Source organism: Pocillopora damicornis, chromosome 1, assembly GCF_964200805.1.
Source record: "Pocillopora damicornis chromosome 1, jaPocDami1.2, whole genome shotgun sequence".
NCBI classification, from domain to species: Eukaryota; Metazoa; Cnidaria; class Anthozoa; order Scleractinia; family Pocilloporidae; genus Pocillopora; species Pocillopora damicornis.
Window position 1 is genome coordinate 28,391,772 of NC_142670.1, and position 20,712 is coordinate 28,412,483.

At 39.0% G+C, this 20,712-nt stretch overlaps 1 protein-coding gene across 2 annotated transcripts; it reads right to left on the bottom strand.

The window, feature by feature from the left end:
• Positions 1-2,534: 2,534 nt before the first annotated feature.
• Positions 2,535-20,400, bottom strand: LOC113664113 (uncharacterized). 2 transcript variants are annotated; one of them, XM_027179710.2, is made up of 21 exons: positions 19,193-20,400; positions 18,760-18,876; positions 17,995-18,105; positions 17,432-17,542; positions 17,004-17,117; positions 16,285-16,398; positions 15,733-15,849; positions 15,049-15,171; positions 14,745-14,864; positions 13,917-13,985; positions 12,294-12,413; positions 11,656-11,772; positions 11,458-11,568; positions 8,306-8,416; positions 7,791-7,916; positions 7,152-7,292; positions 6,678-6,788; positions 5,590-5,688; positions 5,008-5,103; positions 4,615-4,710; positions 2,535-4,258 (listed from the first exon to the last, which is right to left on the bottom strand). In XM_027179710.2, the coding sequence occupies exons 1-21, from the start codon at positions 20,268-20,270 to the stop codon at positions 4,239-4,241; spliced, it is 3,222 nt and encodes a 1,073-aa protein (XP_027035511.2). In that variant the 5' UTR covers positions 20,271-20,400; the 3' UTR covers positions 2,535-4,238. The 2 variants fall into 2 exon arrangements, with proteins under 2 accessions (XP_027035511.2, XP_027035510.2); XM_027179709.2 differs by having other exon boundaries at positions 2,535-4,184; positions 19,193-20,396.
• Positions 20,401-20,712: the final 312 nt, after the last annotated feature.

Genomic DNA, 20,712 nt, shown 5'->3' on the forward strand with positions numbered 1-20,712 from the left:
TTGACCAAATCATAAAGCGAAAGTTTCAGTATAGCGACGAGATGGGTGGAAGAGAAATGAAAATCGGTTGTTAATGTCATCCGCGTTCATCCACCAAGAAACTCTTGACATATAAGAGGTCACAAGTTGTGATGTTTCTTTATGGTTGGATAGGACCGTGTCGGCTTTGACGCTCCCCTCACCCCTTCACCCTCTCACCCCCACCCCCACCCCCACCCCACCCCCCTCTCATTGAGCAAGTAAATTATACTCTTGAAATAGTCTGTCGGGATCTTACTAGGGTCGATAACACTTTCCGAGTAGTGAAGTCACCAACAACATTACAGAAGAGAATATTTTAAACAATTAGGGGCACATGAGATACTAAAAGGGAAAAATAAAGGAATATAATGAGCTCTTTTCTCTTGATAAAGCTTTTGTGTTCCTTATCTATCCGAAAACCTTTCTACTTTGTTTTGCTTTGTTTTGTTTTTGTGAAGATGTGAAGTTTTCTTCAAAGTGGTTACATTCGTTTTTATGGAATGAAAGCAGCCAAAACAGCTTGTAAGACGCGCTGAGTAAATGGTTACTGGGGTAACATCATTGGGAAATACAATGATCATCATACTGTAGAAATAATAATAGCCATAGCATTTTTTTTATAATAGAAATGTTAATAATAAATAGTTATAAATAGTAAACGATAAGTAATGATATGATAATCATAACAATGTTGATATCGACATTGATGATACAAAATGATAAGAATGATGATAATTCTTTTTTAATTTAAAAATGTTTTTCATAGTTTCCCCTAGAAGTACCTACAATCAGCAACAAAATTGTTGACACATTAAACCTTTTCGTCGCCATCCCTTCAAAACAATGTTGTATCGTGATTCCATAAGTTTTAAGAGTTACACACAGGACAACAATAAATGGGGGAAGAGGTTTTGTCATTGATTTAGAGTGTGGTAGAAAAAGAGCGTTATTCTACACATAAATAGAACTCTTAAAGGATGATGCGTCAACTAATTTTGACCTTGATTGTAGACTTAACGAGGGAGATTTCGATGATAATAATGACAGCGCAATTCTGTTTTGGTGGCGTTACCATTCTATATGAAAATGGTCCTAAACGATCATTTAACGGTCTTATGATCGGTACCTACCGCTTAAAGCATGTAATTGAATTAGGAATAAATCCACTTCCCTTTTACAAGGAGATTTCTTAAACAATCAAAGACATTTAACGATCTTATAATCGGTACCTACTGCTTAAAGTATAGAATTAAATTGGGAATAGATCCACTTCCCTATGATAAGGAGGTTCCTCATCATTCGTCTCCTTTATGTTTCGATTTTCACCTCTACTTTTTGCTTTCGTTTTTCCAACAAAACTTTGGCAACCACTACTGTTTCTCAGCCAACTTGGCATTCAACCTTTCCAGGGACCGGGAGCCTGAGACGAAGGAGAAGGGTCTGACTCGGGTGGGGGGGGGGGGGGGTGTCTGATATAGGAGGTCTTTTAGCCGTTGCGATATGGGAGGTCTTTTAGCCGTTGCGATTTTCTACTAAGAAACAATAAAGTTCATACAAGGTACCAGTAAAAATTGATTACTACTATGATACCAAACAGAGCAATTTTCAATTGAGTTTTGGAAGTAATATGGGGTGTTCTCGGTTTCTCTTTACTTCGCAATGTGATTTTTCCAGAAATCACACGCCTCTTAAACAATCAGATTTGAACCTGAGACAAATCGCGACTTCTTCGGCAGCGTTTACCTGTGCCATGCACAATTTACTTGGTTTCACTTTAAGTTCTCACTCATGGCGATTCCAGTGGACCATTTTCCCACGGAAAGGAGGACCTTTCCCAAACTATATCTATGTATCGTGTGTAACCTCTATTCCTACAGTGACATAGCCCACGAAAAATCACTATGGATACATGGAATTTCACATGATATTCCCAGAACCAAGTCGTGGGGTTTAGCAATGGTTTATCCAACCGAGAGCAGTCTGCCAATCGGGAAGCAGCAAATGGTCAATACAGGAAACTGCACCACACAATGGACCCATTGTTGTGATCTCACGTTGAAATTGCGCCATATTGCCAAACACTTAACAAATTCGAGAGCCTGGGCAAAAAGAATGGCCAACTTTCGCGCTTCGCTATATAAGAACTAAATTTAAGGATTGACATCGGTTAATTATTTGTCTCGTAACCGGAAATTTTACCACACCGGAAGCCCAAGCTGATCCCATCCAATGCCAATTACCCCTCGAGGAAACCTTGGCCAGACTAGATTGTAACCGCATCTATTGACTCCTTGCGGTATTTCCCTTTGCCCTAATTGACTGTTGAGATTACTTTGATTTTTGTTTTCCAACACGCAATGGAAATGTTCTCTCCCTCGAGTTTCCAAATTGTTTCTGACTTGAGAGAGCCTACAGTAGTGTGGGTATTTAAGTATTTTGGCCAACAACAAGTTAATAAAGAGTCAAATAGGGAGCCAGAACCCTACAAACGACGCCTCAGATATTACAGATTTATCGTTCTTCATGAAAAACCAGCCGATGTTCTTTTCTTTAAGAGGCCCATGGATACAAATAAGCAAAGCATATGCTAGTACGACTAGTCACGTTCCATTACAGAGACAACTAAACAGCGTGCACTTCTAAAAAAAAGGCAAAATTGCTCCAAAGAAGTAAGATTTAAATTTTGAATTTTAAATAGCTTTTTCGTGTTTCTTTTTATTCCTTTCCTTTCGGACGATTTTCAATCCTATTTTCCCCATTCTTGCCCGTGAAGGGTTTGCTGATATGGGCTTTCTTTTTTCGTCTGAAAACGTACATTTTCTTTTTCTTTCTTATGTCACAGCACATTTTGGGACAGGCATCCGTGCACTCTGAGAAACAGGAAGGTTGACATTGTAGAAGAGGACTAACTAACAATTCAGATAAATGATGCACCATTTTTGCTTTGTAGTCTGCGTCGATATTCTTTAGGGATCTTCCAAGTGGTGGAACTGTTTCTTCGGGTGATTTCACCAAGAGCGGAGATATATTTTGTCGTTGACAACAATAAATAGGGCATGCAGGGATACAGGATGACAAGCAATAAGCTGGGCACTTTGACAAAGGAGGGGATACTGAAAGGAAGGACCCTTGGAAATCTGATCCGTTACTATTTGGAGTCTGTGCCGATGGTTGAGGTGGGTAAAGTGGATGATCTGTTGCTCCTAAACAACACTTTAACGGACAGGAACTGTCACAGTGATAAGTACAGTGCGACGGACACGCATCCGGTGATGGCGATGGCAAATTATTTGAAAGGTATGGAACCTTGCAACAATGTTTTGGACAGCTTGGGAGGCAGTTATCAATACAAGTGCTTGGACAGTTATTCAATGGTGTAATCGATATCTTGCAGCAAAATTTTGGACACGGTGGTAAACAACTGGCACTGCAAGTAGAGGGGCATATTTGAGGAGCTGATGTTGGCTGCTGTGTGGAAAGTCGTGGCAGTGAACAGCAAAATGAAGGACAGAACCGATCACATGTCTCCTGGCACTGATCAGGGCAAAATGAAACTGGAAATATTCTGATTACGCAGCAGTGTTTCGGGCAGGCTGGAAGACAAGTTGTCTTGCAAATCGAATGACAAGCGAGTTGTGCTGGCGCAACCGTCGGTTGATACTGTGGTGTACAACAGTTGCTCGGACACGATGGCGCACAGCTGGTCTGACATTGACTTGGACATGCCGCAGCTATTGGCTTGACAACTTTGCAACAATGGTCAGGACATACCTGAGAGCAGCTTATGTGACATTCAGGTGGACAGGCTTGTTGTGGTGTACAGCAGTGACTGGGACATGATGGCGCACAGCTAGTCTGACATTGACTCGGACATGCCGTTGATGCTAGCGTGACAATTTTGCAACAGTGAACAGGACATGACTGATGACAGCTTATGTGACACTCGGGCGGACAAACAAGAGGACTTGGCGATAAAGGGTGATCGAGAGTTTGAGGGCAGCAATGATCTGGACAAGCTGGTCCACAGATATGATTACAATGATCTGGACATACTGGGTGCTGTTCAGAGGTCTTACAGCATTTGCTCGGACACGTTTCCGGACAGGTTAGGCCTTTGCTACATTCTGCAGGACAGCTCGCTGGTTCTGGTTTTGGTAACGTGGCTTTGGAAACAGGAAGAATATACGAAAACGTCAGAAGTCCTCTCGTGAAATCATCTACGGTACATGCACGGAGGCTGCAAATGGAAGTTCAGGTCTTAGAATCTTTACTTAAAGAAGAAAAAGCTACTCGAGGTCAAATTCAACAAGCTGGTTCATTCGCGAGCTCTAAATTGAACATAAAGGTTTTTCGTATAATGATTAATGATGATCAAACGTGCGCACCTACCTATTTTAACTAAGTACATAATTATGTACAACTTTAAAACTACATATATAATATCACTATTTGGAAAGAAATTGTCCAGAAATCTCGTGATATGGAACGGAATTCCAAGTATGAAGTTTAAATTTTGCTCACGCGCTCTCTATTATTGTAAAGATGTCCCAACAAATTTTGGTCACGATTGTGGGTTAAATATCTACTACTTACCAACACAATGGTGGCCGTCAAAAACAAATCCAGGTATGCAAATGCAGATTCCACGTTTACAGTGAGAGTGAAGTGGACAGCCTTGGCAGTCATCCTCTAAAATATTATGCAGAGAAACTTGATTGCGAAAAATTCTTAAATTAGCAAATTCAACCAGCCGTTGAGAATTCTGATGCCTAACCAAAGAAAGCGAGAAAACGCGGGCGACTAAGACGTAATCTGAGTTTTACATCTGATTGGTTGAGAGAGTGGTGCGAGTTTTGTGAACTAATTACAGAGTCCAGTATGCAAAACCAATGCAATTTTGAATTACGTTTGACAATCAGTTGTAAATTGTTCAAAAAATCTGGATTATCAAGAGCAAATTCAATAAGGTTTAGTTGTTCAACTTACTGTGGCACTGCTGGCCGTTGCCAATGAATCCAGTCTTGCAAACGCATTCGTTGTTTATGCACGTTGCATTAGGGCTGCAATGATGGCAACGTTTAACTGGATTAATCAAGAAAATCGAATGCGTCAGTAGGTGTATGTTACCAAACTCATAACTTGGAATGTTTCGATTTTCTGCTTATTCTTTACATATACACATGTACCTATCGTCATGCAATTGAAAAAAGAAATGCCAGCTATATGTTTAGTCCTGCACAGAGATTTAATACCAGAATAGCGCCTAAAATATCAATCTTTCTGGCGTTGCACCACAGTCTACGTACGAGTAAACTTGATTCGAAGATCTACCTCATGACGAGATATTTGAGTTTATCATTTTGCGATAGGAAAGAAACTTTATTGGGAAATTCTGGAAGCAAATGTGCGCTTCTGTATTTGATATCTGCAAATATCCATGTGTTTGGACGCGTAAAGGTTAATTCTGCTAGTTTCCTATATTTGGATACGAAGTTCATTTAGACAAGTTCTAAAAGTCGTGTTACTTTATTTTAATGCTATCAAAAACGAATGTAAAGCGATGCTTACCCTTTTTGCATTCAAAACCATCACCTTTGAAACCCACTCTGCATTTGCAAGCTCCCTGAACACATATGGCGTGAATATCACATTGCTCACAGTCATCCACTATTGAGACAAAAGTGAATTGACATGCTACATCGAAGTTGCAGTTTTCAACGATGAAAATGTTTTCTTCATGCAGTCAACATTGATTTAAATGGTTTATTGTTCAAAGACGCTTGAAAAATATTGAGAGGAGGAAAAGAACTCTGCTCAGCCTTCATAGCTAATATTAGCTTCTTATTATTAATAGTTATGATATTTTTCCTTTGTTTCATTTCTACTAACTTATTCGTAGAAAAGAAACTTAGCACCCAAACAGAGAAGAGTTTAGAGGGGTAAGTTTCTAAAGAAACTGTGGTGCTGCGTCGGTGGGAGAGTATAACAGGTAATTTAGTGTTAAAAACTGGGTTGAAAACGTAAATTATAGCCACCATAAAGGGTAAAAAAGCTGACGTTTCGAGCGTTAGCCCTTCGTCAGAGCGATTGACGAAGGGCTAACGCTCGAAACGTCAGCTTTTTTACCCTTTACGGTGGCTAATTTACGTTTTCAACCCAGTTGTTAACACTAAATTATCAGAGAAGAGTTTAGTTCCCATTGAATTACTGCGCCGCTTCGAAATATAATCTGGAAATTATTTTTATAATCCCAGGCTCCATGCAATATTAGCGCAACATGCATCTGTCTAGATAAGTAAAATAAGATAAGATATCATGACTTTGGTGTTGATCGCAAATAGGATCCGAACTTAGTGCTGATTTTGAGTTTTAAAATTGCGAATAATTAGTTGAGATCACCTTTCAATTCATTACGTAATGTTGTGTAAGTAGCAGCATGAATATATTCCGTTTTCCATGTTATTTAGGTTAGGTTAAGTGAAGTAAGTTAGCAGTTGTGTCTCTAACGATAAAAGGTTTTTCACGTTCCCTTACAAAACGTTGTCCTTAGCTGAAACACAACAACATCATACATTGTATAATCCAGTAGATCGTGATTTAAATATTCACTGTTTGAACTTCAACTGTCATACGATATGGTCAAAGTGCTTGTATACCTTCACAATTAACCCCTCTGTAGGAGCCGATGCATTTACAAGTGTATCCACTTCTGCTGTCAGTACATTTCCCTCCATGTAGACAAGGATTGGGATGGCAATATGACTTTGCTGAGGAGCGAATATACTCTCGTGGGTCATTCCACATACAATGAAAATAGAATATTTTTTTAAGGACGGTAATATTATTGAGCTTAGGAAAAAAAATTAAATTAAAAAAAGCAGCAACAACAACAACAACTAAAAACAGTAACATAAGCAGTCAGGGTACGTATAAGCCTGACCTTTAAACCATGACGATAAATGAAGAAGGGCTACCAGATTCGCAAAAAGTGAGTAAGTCCTCTTAAAAATCGCGGCGCGTAAGTTTGAAGCTAACCTTATCTACTTTGCCACTCTAAAACTGTCGCAGCGAGCGAAGAGATTTTGCGCATCGATAATAAATAAGTATGAAGAAAACGCATTTATACAAACCTGTCACCTCGCACGTTGGCCCTTCAAATCCCATGGAGCACAAACATTGAAATTTGTTCGCTTTTGGAACACAGCTCCCTCCGTTTTTACAAGGCTCGCCTGCACAAGGGTCCGGTATTTTATGCGAAGGCGGAGCTGCTCCTGTAGAAAAAAAAACATAGATCTTGACGAAAATGATACTGATTGAGACGGTCATATTGGCAAATTTTATGGCATTCCTGGTTCAGTTGCAGACAGACCAGTTAGAATGCTCTGATTGAAATCACCATCCCTAATGTATGCCTTTAAATAGAATTGTGATAGTCTGGTTACGCCTTATGTCTAGGGTAGGGATTGCATGTGGTCTAAATAGATATATTCCTCTGATATACCCGTGTACATTGAATATATCAAAGTAACAGTAATATAAAAAAGCAAACAAAATGTAAGCAAGGAAATAAATGATGGTGCGATAGAAATTTCGATGCTTTAAGATGATAAAAATAGGTGAACTCTTTAATGGATTTCTTTCTTTCTTTGCAGATGATGATGATATCTGTTGCCATGCAAACGCTCTTATAATCACCTGAGCTGCTATTATTTTTTTCGGGTTAACGTGTTTAATGAATAAAAATACGCTTGCTCTAGTTTCTTACTCACTGGTGGATAGCTCACAGTTTTCTCCATCGTAGTCAGATGTACAGACACATCTGTGACCGTTTGCTTCTTCGAAGCAAGATCCACCATGTTGGCAGGGATTCGGAACACAGAATCTTGGGTTTGAAGCTATAAGAAAACTAAAATGCGTTAAAAAAATAACTGAAAACTTTAATGTTTAAATGCCGAAGATAGATCTGTTTTGGGAGTACGCAACCTAGCAATTAAAAAAACCAATTATTAAGTTAAAAATCTTAAGAATGTCTTTGGTTTTTTTAAATATCAGTTATTCATCCATGTAAGAATGACGCTTCTATTGACAAACACGGGTCCTCAAACACTTACGATCTACATAATTTCATTCTCTGCACCCCGTTCAATGACCTTCAAATAGTTACTTGGTAATATGGGCCACAGTGTCAGAACATGTAATGTATTGTACATTCTCTGTTTGCAACAATAAATAACTCGAGACTGTACCAGAAATTACTACTTCTTTAATCACCGTTTTCGCATACCTCCCACACGGAAACATTCTCCCAAAGTTCCAGCGCCGTAATAACCTCCATCACACACACACTTCCCATTTTCACAGTGGGCATGGACATCGCATCTTGCACATTTATCCTCTGCAAAAGAAAAGCCACAGATCAGTTGAAAAGGCAGCGATCCATCCTGATAGAAATTCATGATTGACTTATTGATTAGGCTCTAGTCATTCGAAGGATAGATAACGCTATCCTTGGCACGTCGTTGACAATGAAAACAATATCGATGACGCTTTATTAACTTGGAACAAACTGTTTTCAGAAGTTGCAGACGATCATGCACCTGTCAAACGACGACGTGTGAAGGGAACACCTCTTCCTTGGATGAATAGCAAAATTAGCGAATCAATGAGAGATCGAGACTGGTATCATCGTAAAGCACGTAGATCGAACTCAGAAAAGCACTGGAACACTTACAGGAAACTGAGGAACAAAGTAAACCGCTTAGTAAAATCTGCTAAGTCGAAATATTACTGTGACATGATCGAGGAAGCCAGAGGAGATCACGGCAAAATGTGGAAAGCTGTAAACGAAGCATGCAATCGTAATTCATCCTCAGAAAAGGTTCAGTGCATCATTTCCGATGGCATTCAGCACACCACTTCCAAATCCATTGCTGTTGCTTTGAATAGCTTCTTTGCATCCATAGGCAAGCGCCTAGCTGACAAAATAACGACTACCTGGTCGAATTGCAACTTGGTTTTAGAACAACCGTTGTCTCAGTTCCAGTTAACTGAACTAGAGGAATCGTTTGTGCTTCAGCAGCTTACCTCTTTGAAGACAAATAAAGCAATTGGTTTGGACAAAATTAGTGCTAGACTACTCAAGAGCTCTGCTAATACAATCACTCCCTTCATCACTAAGCTGTTGAATCGATCGATTCTTGCTGGTAAATTTCCTAAATTGTGGAAATGCTCAAAAATTACAGCCTTGTTTAAATCAGGCGACCGATCAAATGCATCGAACTATCGACCTATCTCTATTTTACCGACACTCAGTAAAATTCTCGAGAAAGCCGTGCATTCCCAGTTGTACCAGTACTTGGTTATTAACAACCTTCTCACAAGGAAACAGTTTGGATTCAGGAAGGGGCTCTCTACTGAATCTGCTTTGACATCATTTGCTGATGAAGTCTTATTGAACATGGAACAAGGTAAACTGTGTGGGGCCGTGTTTTTGGATTTAACCAAGGCTTTCGACACCGTGGACCATCGGATTTTGTTACACAAGCTTTCCAAAATTGGTTTATGTGAGAACTCGCTTCAGTGGTTCCGCTCTTACATTACTGACAGGAAACAGCGTACATGTTGTGGGAATGAGTTGTCTGATGAATTGCCAGTTACCCATGGGGTCCCTCAGGGAAGTATTCTGGGTCCTCTGCTATTTTGTCATCTACATTAACGATTTGCCAAGCGTTCTAGATGCCTGTCAAGCATCACTTTATGCAGATGACACGGTGATCTACTGCTATGGGTCTTCCTCTCAGGAGCTGACTGAAAAGCTCAACCAAGACCTCCTGGCTGTGGCGAAATGGCTGAATGAACATAAGTTAACACTGAATCTGGACAAAACCAAATGCATGCTTATAGGCAGTAACAAGAAGTTACAGAGGAAAATAGCTCTAACTGTTTCAATCTTTGATCATTGTATAAACAATGTTACTTGTTTTAAATATCTTGGAATCTTAATATCGTCTGATTTTTCGTGGACAAATCATGTCGAATACATGGCAGGGAAAGTTAATCAAAGGCTTGGCCTACTTAGACGCATTAAGCATTTGTTACCGTTTAAGGCGCGCATCCTTTTTTATAAAAGCCTTGTTATGCCCTTATTCGAGTATGCTGATTTAGTTAGGGGAGACAAACATAATGTAACTTTAATGTCTAGTTTGCAAGTGCTTCAAAATAAGGCGGCTAAAATAATATTAGATCGACCACTGTATTCCTCTGCGTCTGATGCGTCAACTACACTGAAGTGGTTAACACTAGAAAAAAGGCGCTTCCAGCGCCGATGCGTACATGTATATAAATGTCTTAATGGTCTCACGCATCACGAATTAACATTAGTCACTCAGCAAGAACAGCATAGTTACAACACAAGAAATAAAGCAAACCTCAAAATTCCATCCGTTAAAAGAAACTGGGGTAAACAAAGAACTGGCTATCATGCTGTAAGTGATTTTAACTCGCTGGACAAAACTATACGAGCCTCTGATAATGTAAATATTTTGAAGCGTCAGATTTTTAATTCATTGATTTAAGTTTTGTATTACACATAAGATACATTAGTTTTTAGTAGCATCTTTTAGCATTTTTATTCATTGTAAATTTTTAATTCTTAATTTTCGAGGTCCTTTTTGTAAACCACTTTTTAGTGAAAAAGTTTCCTCATTAAAGATTGTCATTATCGCTATCCATTGGATAAATCTCTATCAGGTTGATAGCGCAATAAGTTTTGTTAACACTTATCAGTTGGATAGTGCGTTATCCGTTGGATAGCACTATCTACCAACCAAACAACCGGGGCCAGATATATGGTGAATACAACAACAGCTGTAAAAAAATCCATTTACGAAAAAAGAGGCTAGAGTCCAAACTCCGTAGAAAATATGGATTAAACTTGTTAAATGAACCACAACATTTTTCTGAAATAAAAATTCCGAAACTTCTAAAAATTCTAAACGCAGGAGTAACAAATTTACGCGAACGAAAACAAAAGCTGTTTCTTAAAATTGAAAAACCAAAGAGATTTTCTTCACAAGCGGTGAATTTTTTTTAACATAGACACAAGTAAAAGCAACGTAAGTTCATTACTATATGTCTGTGAGAGAAAAATGGTCACACAAAGCTTCAAAATAAATTTTGTTTACTTTTGAAACTGTGTTAGGTTTCTTCAAACCTAACAGCTGAGGTACCACTCTCCTCTCAGGATTTTACGCTAAGAAAAACTCATAATAAGTTTCTTCTCGATAACTATAAGGTTTGTGAATCAGTTGTTCAAATATCACCTTTTAAACGTGCATGACTGATACCAAAGGTAAGAATGAAGTGCAGTAGATAAATAATAATGTAAATAGAAACTGAGATGGAATCATACTTGATTATACTTGATAATACAGATACCTGCACATGTGAAGCCTTCAAACCGTTGGGTACACTGACATACATAGGACTTCGCCTTCAAGTGGCAGGTACCGCCGTTTTTACACGGATTTGGCTCGCAGGCACTGGCTTCTAGGGTTCGTAAGGATAAAAATAGTCATTTGATCATTTTTTAGCCCTTACAGTAAACTTTAATTACAAATGTGATAACTGCCTCACCTTCGCAGTTCTCCCCATTGTACCCCTCTCTGCATCTGCATATGTAGCCGCCTACAACTCCTCCTTCAATGCATGTCCCACCATTTTCACAGGGGTTTCCCAAGCAAGGGCTGACATCTTGAAGGAAAAATTTGCGGAATGTTGATCATTTATAGTTAATCTCAAATATTCAGGTGTCATTTCTATGCATGTGTCATGTAAATATAGAGACGTGCACGAGAATGCATAACGCCGACATGCAACCTGTTGGAGTTCCAGCGAAAATGCAAAAAGTTCGCTTACATGACAAAAAAGCAAACGAATCAACAAGGTAAAAGCAAATCCAGAAAATCGTATAGGTCAATTAGCGTTTGCCAATTGCCTCACAGGTCCTCCTTGAATTATACTGTTTCCCCTTCATGTTTTGGAGATTTTTTTAATTTCTTGATTTCTTTTACATACCTTATACTTCTCACACCTTCTCCTCGATGTTCACATATTCATTTATTCTCCATCATTTTCGTGTTTAATGTAAGTTAAGCCACCTAAGATATTTCATTTTTCTCGCCTCTTCTGGCGATGTGTGTTTATTTATTTTATTGTTTAAGCTTCAAATTTTAAGTAATCAAATCACCCAATATGTATATGAAAAGCCTTACGTTTGCACAATGGTCCCATGTAATGCTCAGCGCAATCACAAGTGAATCCTTTTGCTGTTTCATGACAAGAGCCTCCATTGTAGCAGGGATTAGGATGACAAACATTACTCAGGGGGGAGCCTGTAAGGGAAAAAAAAGGAAAAAAGAAAAAAAGATATTGCAATTATTGCAGCTTTATAAACCTGTCTCTACCTAACATACTCTACAATGACCGTGGATAGACCATAATGGTCACTAAAAATCAACAACTACAATAGCAAATCAAAACTGCAGATAAATAACAAAGTCGTAATCCATTTTAGACAGTGCTTAACGTAAACAATGATACAACAACTGAACTGTCGCTAACTGCCCCACGGACTTTAAAGGAAACGATCTTATGGGTCGATATATATATGGCATTTTCGAGATACCCAAAGGCACAGTTTTAGCTCAAGACCAATCGCAAAACCTTTTATTAAAAAGCAAATTTAATTTCTCTTGAAAATGAAATGAGTGTGAAGAATTTGCGCTTGGCCTCACCTTGAAAGTGAGGGATTTGGAGCTTGGCAATGGTCTATTTTTCAGCTTAACCATCTTTACCTCGTGGTATGAGGTTAGTCAAGCTATAATATTTATGTGTGTATCTAAAAAATTCAATCTCTTATTCACTCACTCACTCACTCCATTCTGATCTGTTAGACAAAGATTTTGTGCATTAAACATGGATGAACGCGTTATTTTTTAATTACTTTCAGGGACTTGTCAGAAACTAGCAGGGGGGGAGGGGGGGTGGAAACAGAGGGGGGGTCACAACTTTTTGAGCCTCAGAAAAGGGAGGGGTCATGAAAAATAGGCAGTTAAAAGGGGGAGGGTCATGCAAATATTTGCCCGTGATCATGTAGAGGTTCACCCACAGAAGAAAAAGGAAGTTCTTTATTTGGAAGAGGTGGATGATCATGATGAATGTGAGGTAGATGAAGGGGATGAGGCATTACCCACTTGTTCTAGTGATGAAGACTTTGTATTGGGAGAAATAGGAGAGTCGAGTGATCAGTCGGACTCTTAATACTGTCATCGAAAATGTGTGTATGTAGCACGACAAAGAACAGATTAGAAATATATTTTGAGTTTTCATAATACTGACGCACCCTTGTGTATTGCAAGAACTAGATTTTATCATTTATACAAGAGGGGGAGGGTCATGATATTTTAGGCCAAGCTCAAGGGGAGGGTTAGCAAATTTCACTCCCATTGCAGGGATGGGTCGCCTAATTTCCGAACCCAAATTTAAAATTCCCAGCCCCCCTCCCCCCCTGCTAATTTCTGACAAGTCCTTCATGATCAACAAATTTTCGATCTCCCTCTGTGTCTTGTCATGAAAAAAATTGATGAACATCGAAAATGAGTTTTTTCGATTGTGTTGCCTGATCTAGTAGATGACAGTAGAGACTGCTGTTTCACAACCTGAGAAAGGGACATCAACAGAGTTAGGAGGTTCTTCTCAATTTGTCGAAGCGGCAGTCACTTGTTCCCATTAACAACAGTCTTTTAGAGGACTACTTTTCCTCAGACAATCAGACTACAGGATCAACTATTACTACTCGGTTCAAATCATTTAGTGTACTACTCAATCAAATTTACCTGTAATCACGTGAAGACTAGTTGGCGGCGCGGTTGGTGTGTGCTCACTGATCTCCGTAACTTTCAACACTATAAAACACAGATTTCTGTTACAATGCCTTTCGCTTACCGTGTATATATTGTGAAAGAAGTTCGTTATGAGATAATTTCAAATGAAAATTCCTATTATTTTTCTTGATCATTTAAGTGGTTTTTCCCATGGCTCTCTCTTATATGTTGGTAGATCCGGCTTTTTTTTTTTCGGCTGGTCTCTTTGCCTGCTTTTTTGGTTTCACTGTTATCTTTTTCCTTGAACTTACTTTTTCTTTAACTGATTTTTTCTCGTTCTTAATAGTTAGCTATTTTGCTCCCCGTTTATCGGATTTCGTGTGCACGTGTTTGGATGCAGGCAAAGATAGACAAACGCTGTAAAACTGCCATTTTATCACCCAGCTGCGCTTTTTTTTACTTCTATGAACACATTTACAACAACCAGGTGGGGAACTTTGAATTATAACCGAGTGGAAACCAAGCTATGACATTAATCCCAATTAAATCTTGAGTATCATACAGATCATTGTTCTTTTCGGAGATTCTGAACAATCACGAAAAGTAATTATGTGCCGCTTGTTAAATTCCTTTGGACAACTAACGGGTTGTTTTAATGCTCCCACCGAAATATTCGAGCAACGCGCGAGTTGAAGTTGGCATTATTCCCTGTAGAATAGATATCTTGCATTGAATTACGTAATGTTACCAATGTTAAAGATTCCATAGGAGGGGATAAGTTCTGTGAGCTTAATCCTCTTTTGCTATAATCAAACTTCAGAAAACAAATTTTATAAATACCTTCACATACATTGCCGTTTCCGTCGTATCCTTCTTCGCAAACACATTTCCCATCAAGACATCTGGCGTGCGCATGACAATCGGCACACAACACAGGAACGGCCGTCATTTTGACTGAACCTAAAGGATGAAAATAAAAAGATTCAATTTGTTTAAAGATATATAAAAACTGTCCGTTAATATCCCAATGAAATACTTACAAATAAACACTTTCTGAGAACCGCCTTAACTACTGTTGTGTCATGTTTGACTAAAACAAACTTGCATCATTTATGGTGAATATTTCTGTAGTGCCGGAACCAACCTTCGCATGTGTTTCCTGAAAATCCACTTTTACAAATGCACTTATATGTGTTTTCTACGGGAACACATTTCCCTCCATTTACACAAGGATTATTGAAGCAGGCGCTGTGTAATTCTGTAGGGACTAAAATTCAAAGTTGGCATAAGTTCTGACTTTGTTAGATGAAGACATATATATTTCAGAAGACTTAGCGCCACGTTGTTGTTGTCATCGCTTCTTTTCAATCAGTCGATCATCGATCACGCATAAAAAAAGTTCACGCCAATATTGCTCTAATTTCTTACATGAAGCAAATTCACCTATGTGTGGAGCGAGGTCACTTTTGTATTGAGCGAGGTCACTTTTGTATTGAGCGAGGTCACTTGTATTGTGGAGTGATTTAACTCTTGGTTAGAGCAAACTGACTGTAAGAGATCTAACCGTGGAGCGAGGTAACCGTAATTCCAGCAAATTATGTTTCCATCAGTTCCGAAATTTCGAGGGACCCTTATCATCAGATATCATTCTGGTCACGCCCACTTAACATGGTAGGAAATAATTGAATAAGCACATGACTTCACCATCTTAAGATCCCTTGTAAAGTAATTCACGATTTCAAATTATGCATGAGAACGTTTTTTTTTTAAATTTGAAATATTATGAGCCCGCTATACACATCGTTTCAGTAGCTCCCTCATACAATACCTTCGCAATGCCGTCCCTGATACTTGCTGGAGCAGATACAGTGAAAGCCTTCTTCCTCGTCCTCTTCACACGTTCCTTCATTTTGACATGGTTGAGATTCACATTTAGAAAATTTTTCTGGAAAGAAAATGTACAATATAGTATGTACTTTACTTAAACACCATTCCTTTAGAGACTAAAGTTACTCCTTCAACAACTTGCACCATTATTGTAATTACTAATTCAGCCTGCCGCTTTATTTATAGCACAGTGTACATATATGTCTACATTTGCTGCATTTTGTCCTGTTTGATGAGATTAGGCATTTAACACTACTTGAGATTTACCTAAGAAAAGCCGAATTTCAGGCCGTCCAAACCGACTGATTAAATGAAATGTTCGCAGGTATTAACACTGTAATGGTTTTTACTTATACTAAAAAGATATATAGTGTGCTGCGACACTTCCAGATTTCCAAATGCTTGTATGTTTTGAACATACATTATCAAAACGATAACACCAACTATTCAATAATGGAAATTTGAATAACAGACCAGGTGTCCCTCGTCCTACCATCACACGTGACTCCTCTGAACGGCACAGGACATAAACACATGAACTGCCCAGCACCGGTGTTGTGACAAGTTCCAGAATTTTGACATGGATTAGTGTAGCACATGTCTAAATCTGAGGAAAATCAAAGAAACAATTAAAAACAAAACGAGTAACGAGTCACGAGGTATTACTATCAGTTTGTTTTAAAAGTGTTCCTATTTCAGACTTTTTTTTCCGAACAAATATGAACGCAGTATGTATGTAACCAGCGGTCTAACGAGGAGTGATCCTAGTGGTAATTTCAAGACTTAAAAATTTGAAACGACTGCTGAGGTAATCACGATCATGAGTTTTGACAGTGGTTAATAAATGAATTATACATCAGAAATTGAAGAATACAGTGATCATCCTTCGTTACCGGAAGTTTCCAGAGCAACGCAATGACAAACGGTTAAAGCGTAGAAACCCAAAGCGAGATTTTGTACCTTTTAATCTTTCAATTAATCTGGCACTCTATAGCTTATGTGGTTTTTAGACCCGTTTATCTCCATAGTGATGTAAATTACTGTTTTAAGTCTTCACATACCCTGATATTAGACATGGTTATATGAGTTTCAATGGACTTTTATTGACAAGAACATCATGCCTACTGCACGGAAAAAGAACCTCATTGACAATCAATTCTAGACATCTCTGCTCAGACCAGCTGATTTTGCAAGCTATCAGGTGTCACCTACCTCCACAATCTGAGCCATAAAATCCTGGTAAGCAATGACACTCAAAGTTCTTTTCTCCATTTAAGCAGGTCCCGCCGTTTTTGCAGGGGTTTCCAATGGCACAATGGTCAGCAGCTGTGAAATTGAAATGAACTATCTCGTCACTAACATGATTTCTGCTATCCTTCCAGACGTTTTACACGCAACCTTTTTTTTTCGTTTGGACAAAGAGATCTCTTAGGCCTGTTCGGAATGATAGATAGCTAACAATGAATTAAAAGCAAGGCAAATAGAAGATTTTAATATCTTTTTTAACATGGGACCAGTAAGCCAGACATGTATACTTGTCACTGGATATCTTTATGATCATCTATCATCCTTATTCTTTGCGACACCACTATTGACACAGCACTACCCATTCGATGGCGTACATCATCAATGTACTTTACCTTCACAATTACTGCCTTCAAATCCAGGAAGGCAAAGACACTTGTAAGAGCCACCGTTCTCCTCACACGTGCCTCCATTCTTGCATGGACTGGGGATGCACTTGCTAGTGACTGTGGAAATCAGAAAAACAATTATACTCCGTCCCTTACCGTAAATCAAATGTCCCCACCCACCCCTTCTTTTAGTCGTGCTAATTATGTGCCCGGTAAAAGACATGACTGCTTGTTAAGAAGCGCATTGAACGAGAACTCGGAAAAAAATGACAAACCGACACGAGAAGAGCGAAGAAAAGAAGTCAACTGCTTCTCAGTAGACTATACTTTATTTATCTATCTTGTTTTCGTGCAAAACTCGAATCGAGTGCATAGCGTATAAGGCGTATATTTTGCTGAGCATTATTATCCCTCTCAACAACTTTTATTACTGATAGGCGCATGCGCAACTCCACGATATACTTCTAGATAAAAATAGGCAAATGATCAGATTTTATTCGCAATGCTTTTTCACTTTACAACAGTTAATGTAATGAAAAGCTTAAGATTTTTTTTTAATTGTCACTCACTATCACAGTTCGGTCCTTTGAATCCTTTGACGCATGTGCAATGGTAGCCGCTTGTCGTTGCATAACAGTTTCCTCCATTTTTACACGGATTCGGGAGGCAGTGGTTGACCTCTAAATAAAATAATTATAATATTGATCTATGCGCATGGTAAGTTTATAACACATTGAGGTGTGGTCACTGCTAGAGACCTCTGGCCATCTGCAATCAATTCTGAGACTCTCTCAGTTGTTTTCTGTTGAATAAACTACCTCGTAGGTAACAAATTCAAAAGAATTTGATGATAGTGTGAGGTCCGATCACGATATGATAAAATTTCTTCGATTTCATACCTTCAAGGGAAAGTTAATAGATACTTTTACTATTTTGATCTCTTAAGTGATTCGCGCCTTAAAATGGATTTGCTCAACCAAGGAAAGTTTTAAAGTACCCAAGTGTTCATTTGTATCAAAGATACAATCAGTTTTGCCCGTATTTCGGATAAGTCTATTAGCGCTCTGTTACTAATACTAAAATCTGATAATCTGTGAGAGAGATTAGGTTAAGCGAGAAGCTTAAGGGTGTGCGGTTGCAGATGAAACAAAAGAAAAGAACAACACGAACTTGTCTTGTCGTTGTTTTGTACCACTAGTGCATTTGGACGAAAGCATTTTGATTGTTCACTTTCGATTTCTGCGTGAGATGGATGTGCTCAGAAAGTAATTGTCAAATAGAGCTAGTCAAGCAATTAGTGGAGAGTGCCGATTCTTTTGAGAATCTGCACTTACCTTCACAATCCTTTCCCATGAATCCCATAGGGCACTCACACTCGTAGTGCTTTTCAAAAGCTGTACATACACCATCGTTCTTGCACGGATTAGGACTACATTTCGCTTTTGAAACACCTGGAATACATTGTACATTATTCTCACCTATGCTTGTAGAGAAACACTTACTGACGAAACTAGCATTTATGTTATTCGTGGACAATGTTCTCGCTACGATTCGGGATACGTTTTTAACGCCGCATATCAAGTTCGACAGAACGCTTAACAAATACAAAGGTAAGTTTGTGTTTGTCAAGGGAAATAATCCGTATGACGGGGATCCCTACATTAATTTACTTAAGAGGTAAACAAGGTGGGCATGTACAAACGATAAGATATTCACATTTTTGTCTCCGAGCAATTTCCTTACAGCTTATTTCCTTTGAAAACCTACCTTTGTGGACGTGACGATTCACATGTTGACGTATTTCCCCAGCCATCTGAAAGGGGAGTGGCGGTTCAAACAAACCTGGCGGTGGCTCAAAGTTAGCTGGAAGATTCGCAGGTATATCAGGCGGACCGAAATTAGCTGGAAATTCGTCGGGTGGTGGACCGATAGTCGTAGGGAAAGGTGGTAATGGAGCACTCTCATGCATAGGAGTTATTTCAGGAACAGGGGCAAAGTCAGGGGGGTGTAGGAACGCGTGGTCTGGGGTTTCCTCTCGTAGGTGCACAGGTTCCATCTCGTGTAAATGGGAAACGGGCTGGGGTGGAAATGGTAACGGTGGAGGACCAAGTCCAATAGGGCCTGGTACGAGAGAGGCGGGAGGAGGTCCTTCTTCAAGATGAATAGCATTGGGGGAATGTATCGGAGGAGACACAGCCGGAAACTCTCTTTCTGGGTTAAAAGGGGGAAACTGCCGTATAAAAGGCCCTGTTGGTCCTGGAAAAGGCGATCTACCGGTTAAAGCATTCAATAGTTGCTTTCGCTGAAGTTGAACTGGAAGGAATAATCTTTTAACAGCTCCTCTTTGCTTTTGAAGATTCACGTTCAGTTTCCGTAGGTTTTCCATCACAGTTTTGAAGGGTGTCGGTCCCCATATGTGAATAGCCTTCAGAGGTTTGGTCTTTTTAAGTCGGTTTTTTATCACAGCAGAAGTTGCAACCACTCGTAACGGCTTTGCTGGTTGCGGTAATAACGATGCATGTGAAGCCTTTCCATTCGAAGCTTTGTTGCCAGAGATATTATTGCTTCCACGTTTAAGTCGTCCTGTCGAATGCGAATAAGCTTCCAAAATACTTTCTTGTCCATATTTCACCGCTTTGTCGGTTAAAAGCTGTTTTTTTAATTTTGTGTGATAGGGATAAGTTAAGTCTCTTCTTTGTCTTGGATGAAATCCCTTCACGGAACGAGACGAGTTCCTCAAAGACCTCTTTCGAAGACGTTTACAATTCGAGTAATTAGTTGAAAGGACGACGAACCATAGAATCGCGATATGTAAAAATTGTTTCATTGCGAACTTCTGACGCATTGTCTAAATATTGCAACAAATCCCGCCATTTGTTTTGTCTAAATTTCCTGTAACCGCTTAAATTCAAACATCACGGTTATTTCGATCGCTTTTCACGGTCGAAGTGATTTCACCGATATGATGATATCACGCAAGTATTAACAACAAAGTACTACCAAATAACAACCCGCCACAAGTCAAATGTCAAAGATGGGCGGTCTTCAGTGATGTCTGAATTCTAAATGATCAAGCGCTGACCTGTGAATGAATTCTGAAATCCATCCAAATTCACTGAACAATTTAACAGTCCTCGATTAACTGATATTTACTGTTATCGGTATCCAGCAAGAATAATGCCAAGCAGTATTTTTAAACAAACTTTCTCCTCGAAAACTCGATTTCAACCTTTGCCAGAGGAAATAATTTTAAGAAAAGTATTCAAATTTGTAAAGATTGGAGTATA

Excerpts from the sequence above, each read along its gene's own strand:
- LOC113664113 (XM_027179709.2), bottom strand. The coding sequence starts at position 20,270 with ATGCGTCAGAAGTTCGCAATGAAACAATTTTTACATATCGCGATTCTA. Across the intron at positions 8,417-11,457 it reads TGAAGGCTTCACATGTGCAG|AGGATAAATGTGCAAGATGC; the intron begins GTATCTGTATTA and ends TTTCTTTTGCAG. Across the intron at positions 7,917-8,305 it reads AGAATGTTTCCGTGTGGGAG|CTTCAAACCCAAGATTCTGT; the intron begins GTATGCGAAAAC and ends GTTTTCTTATAG.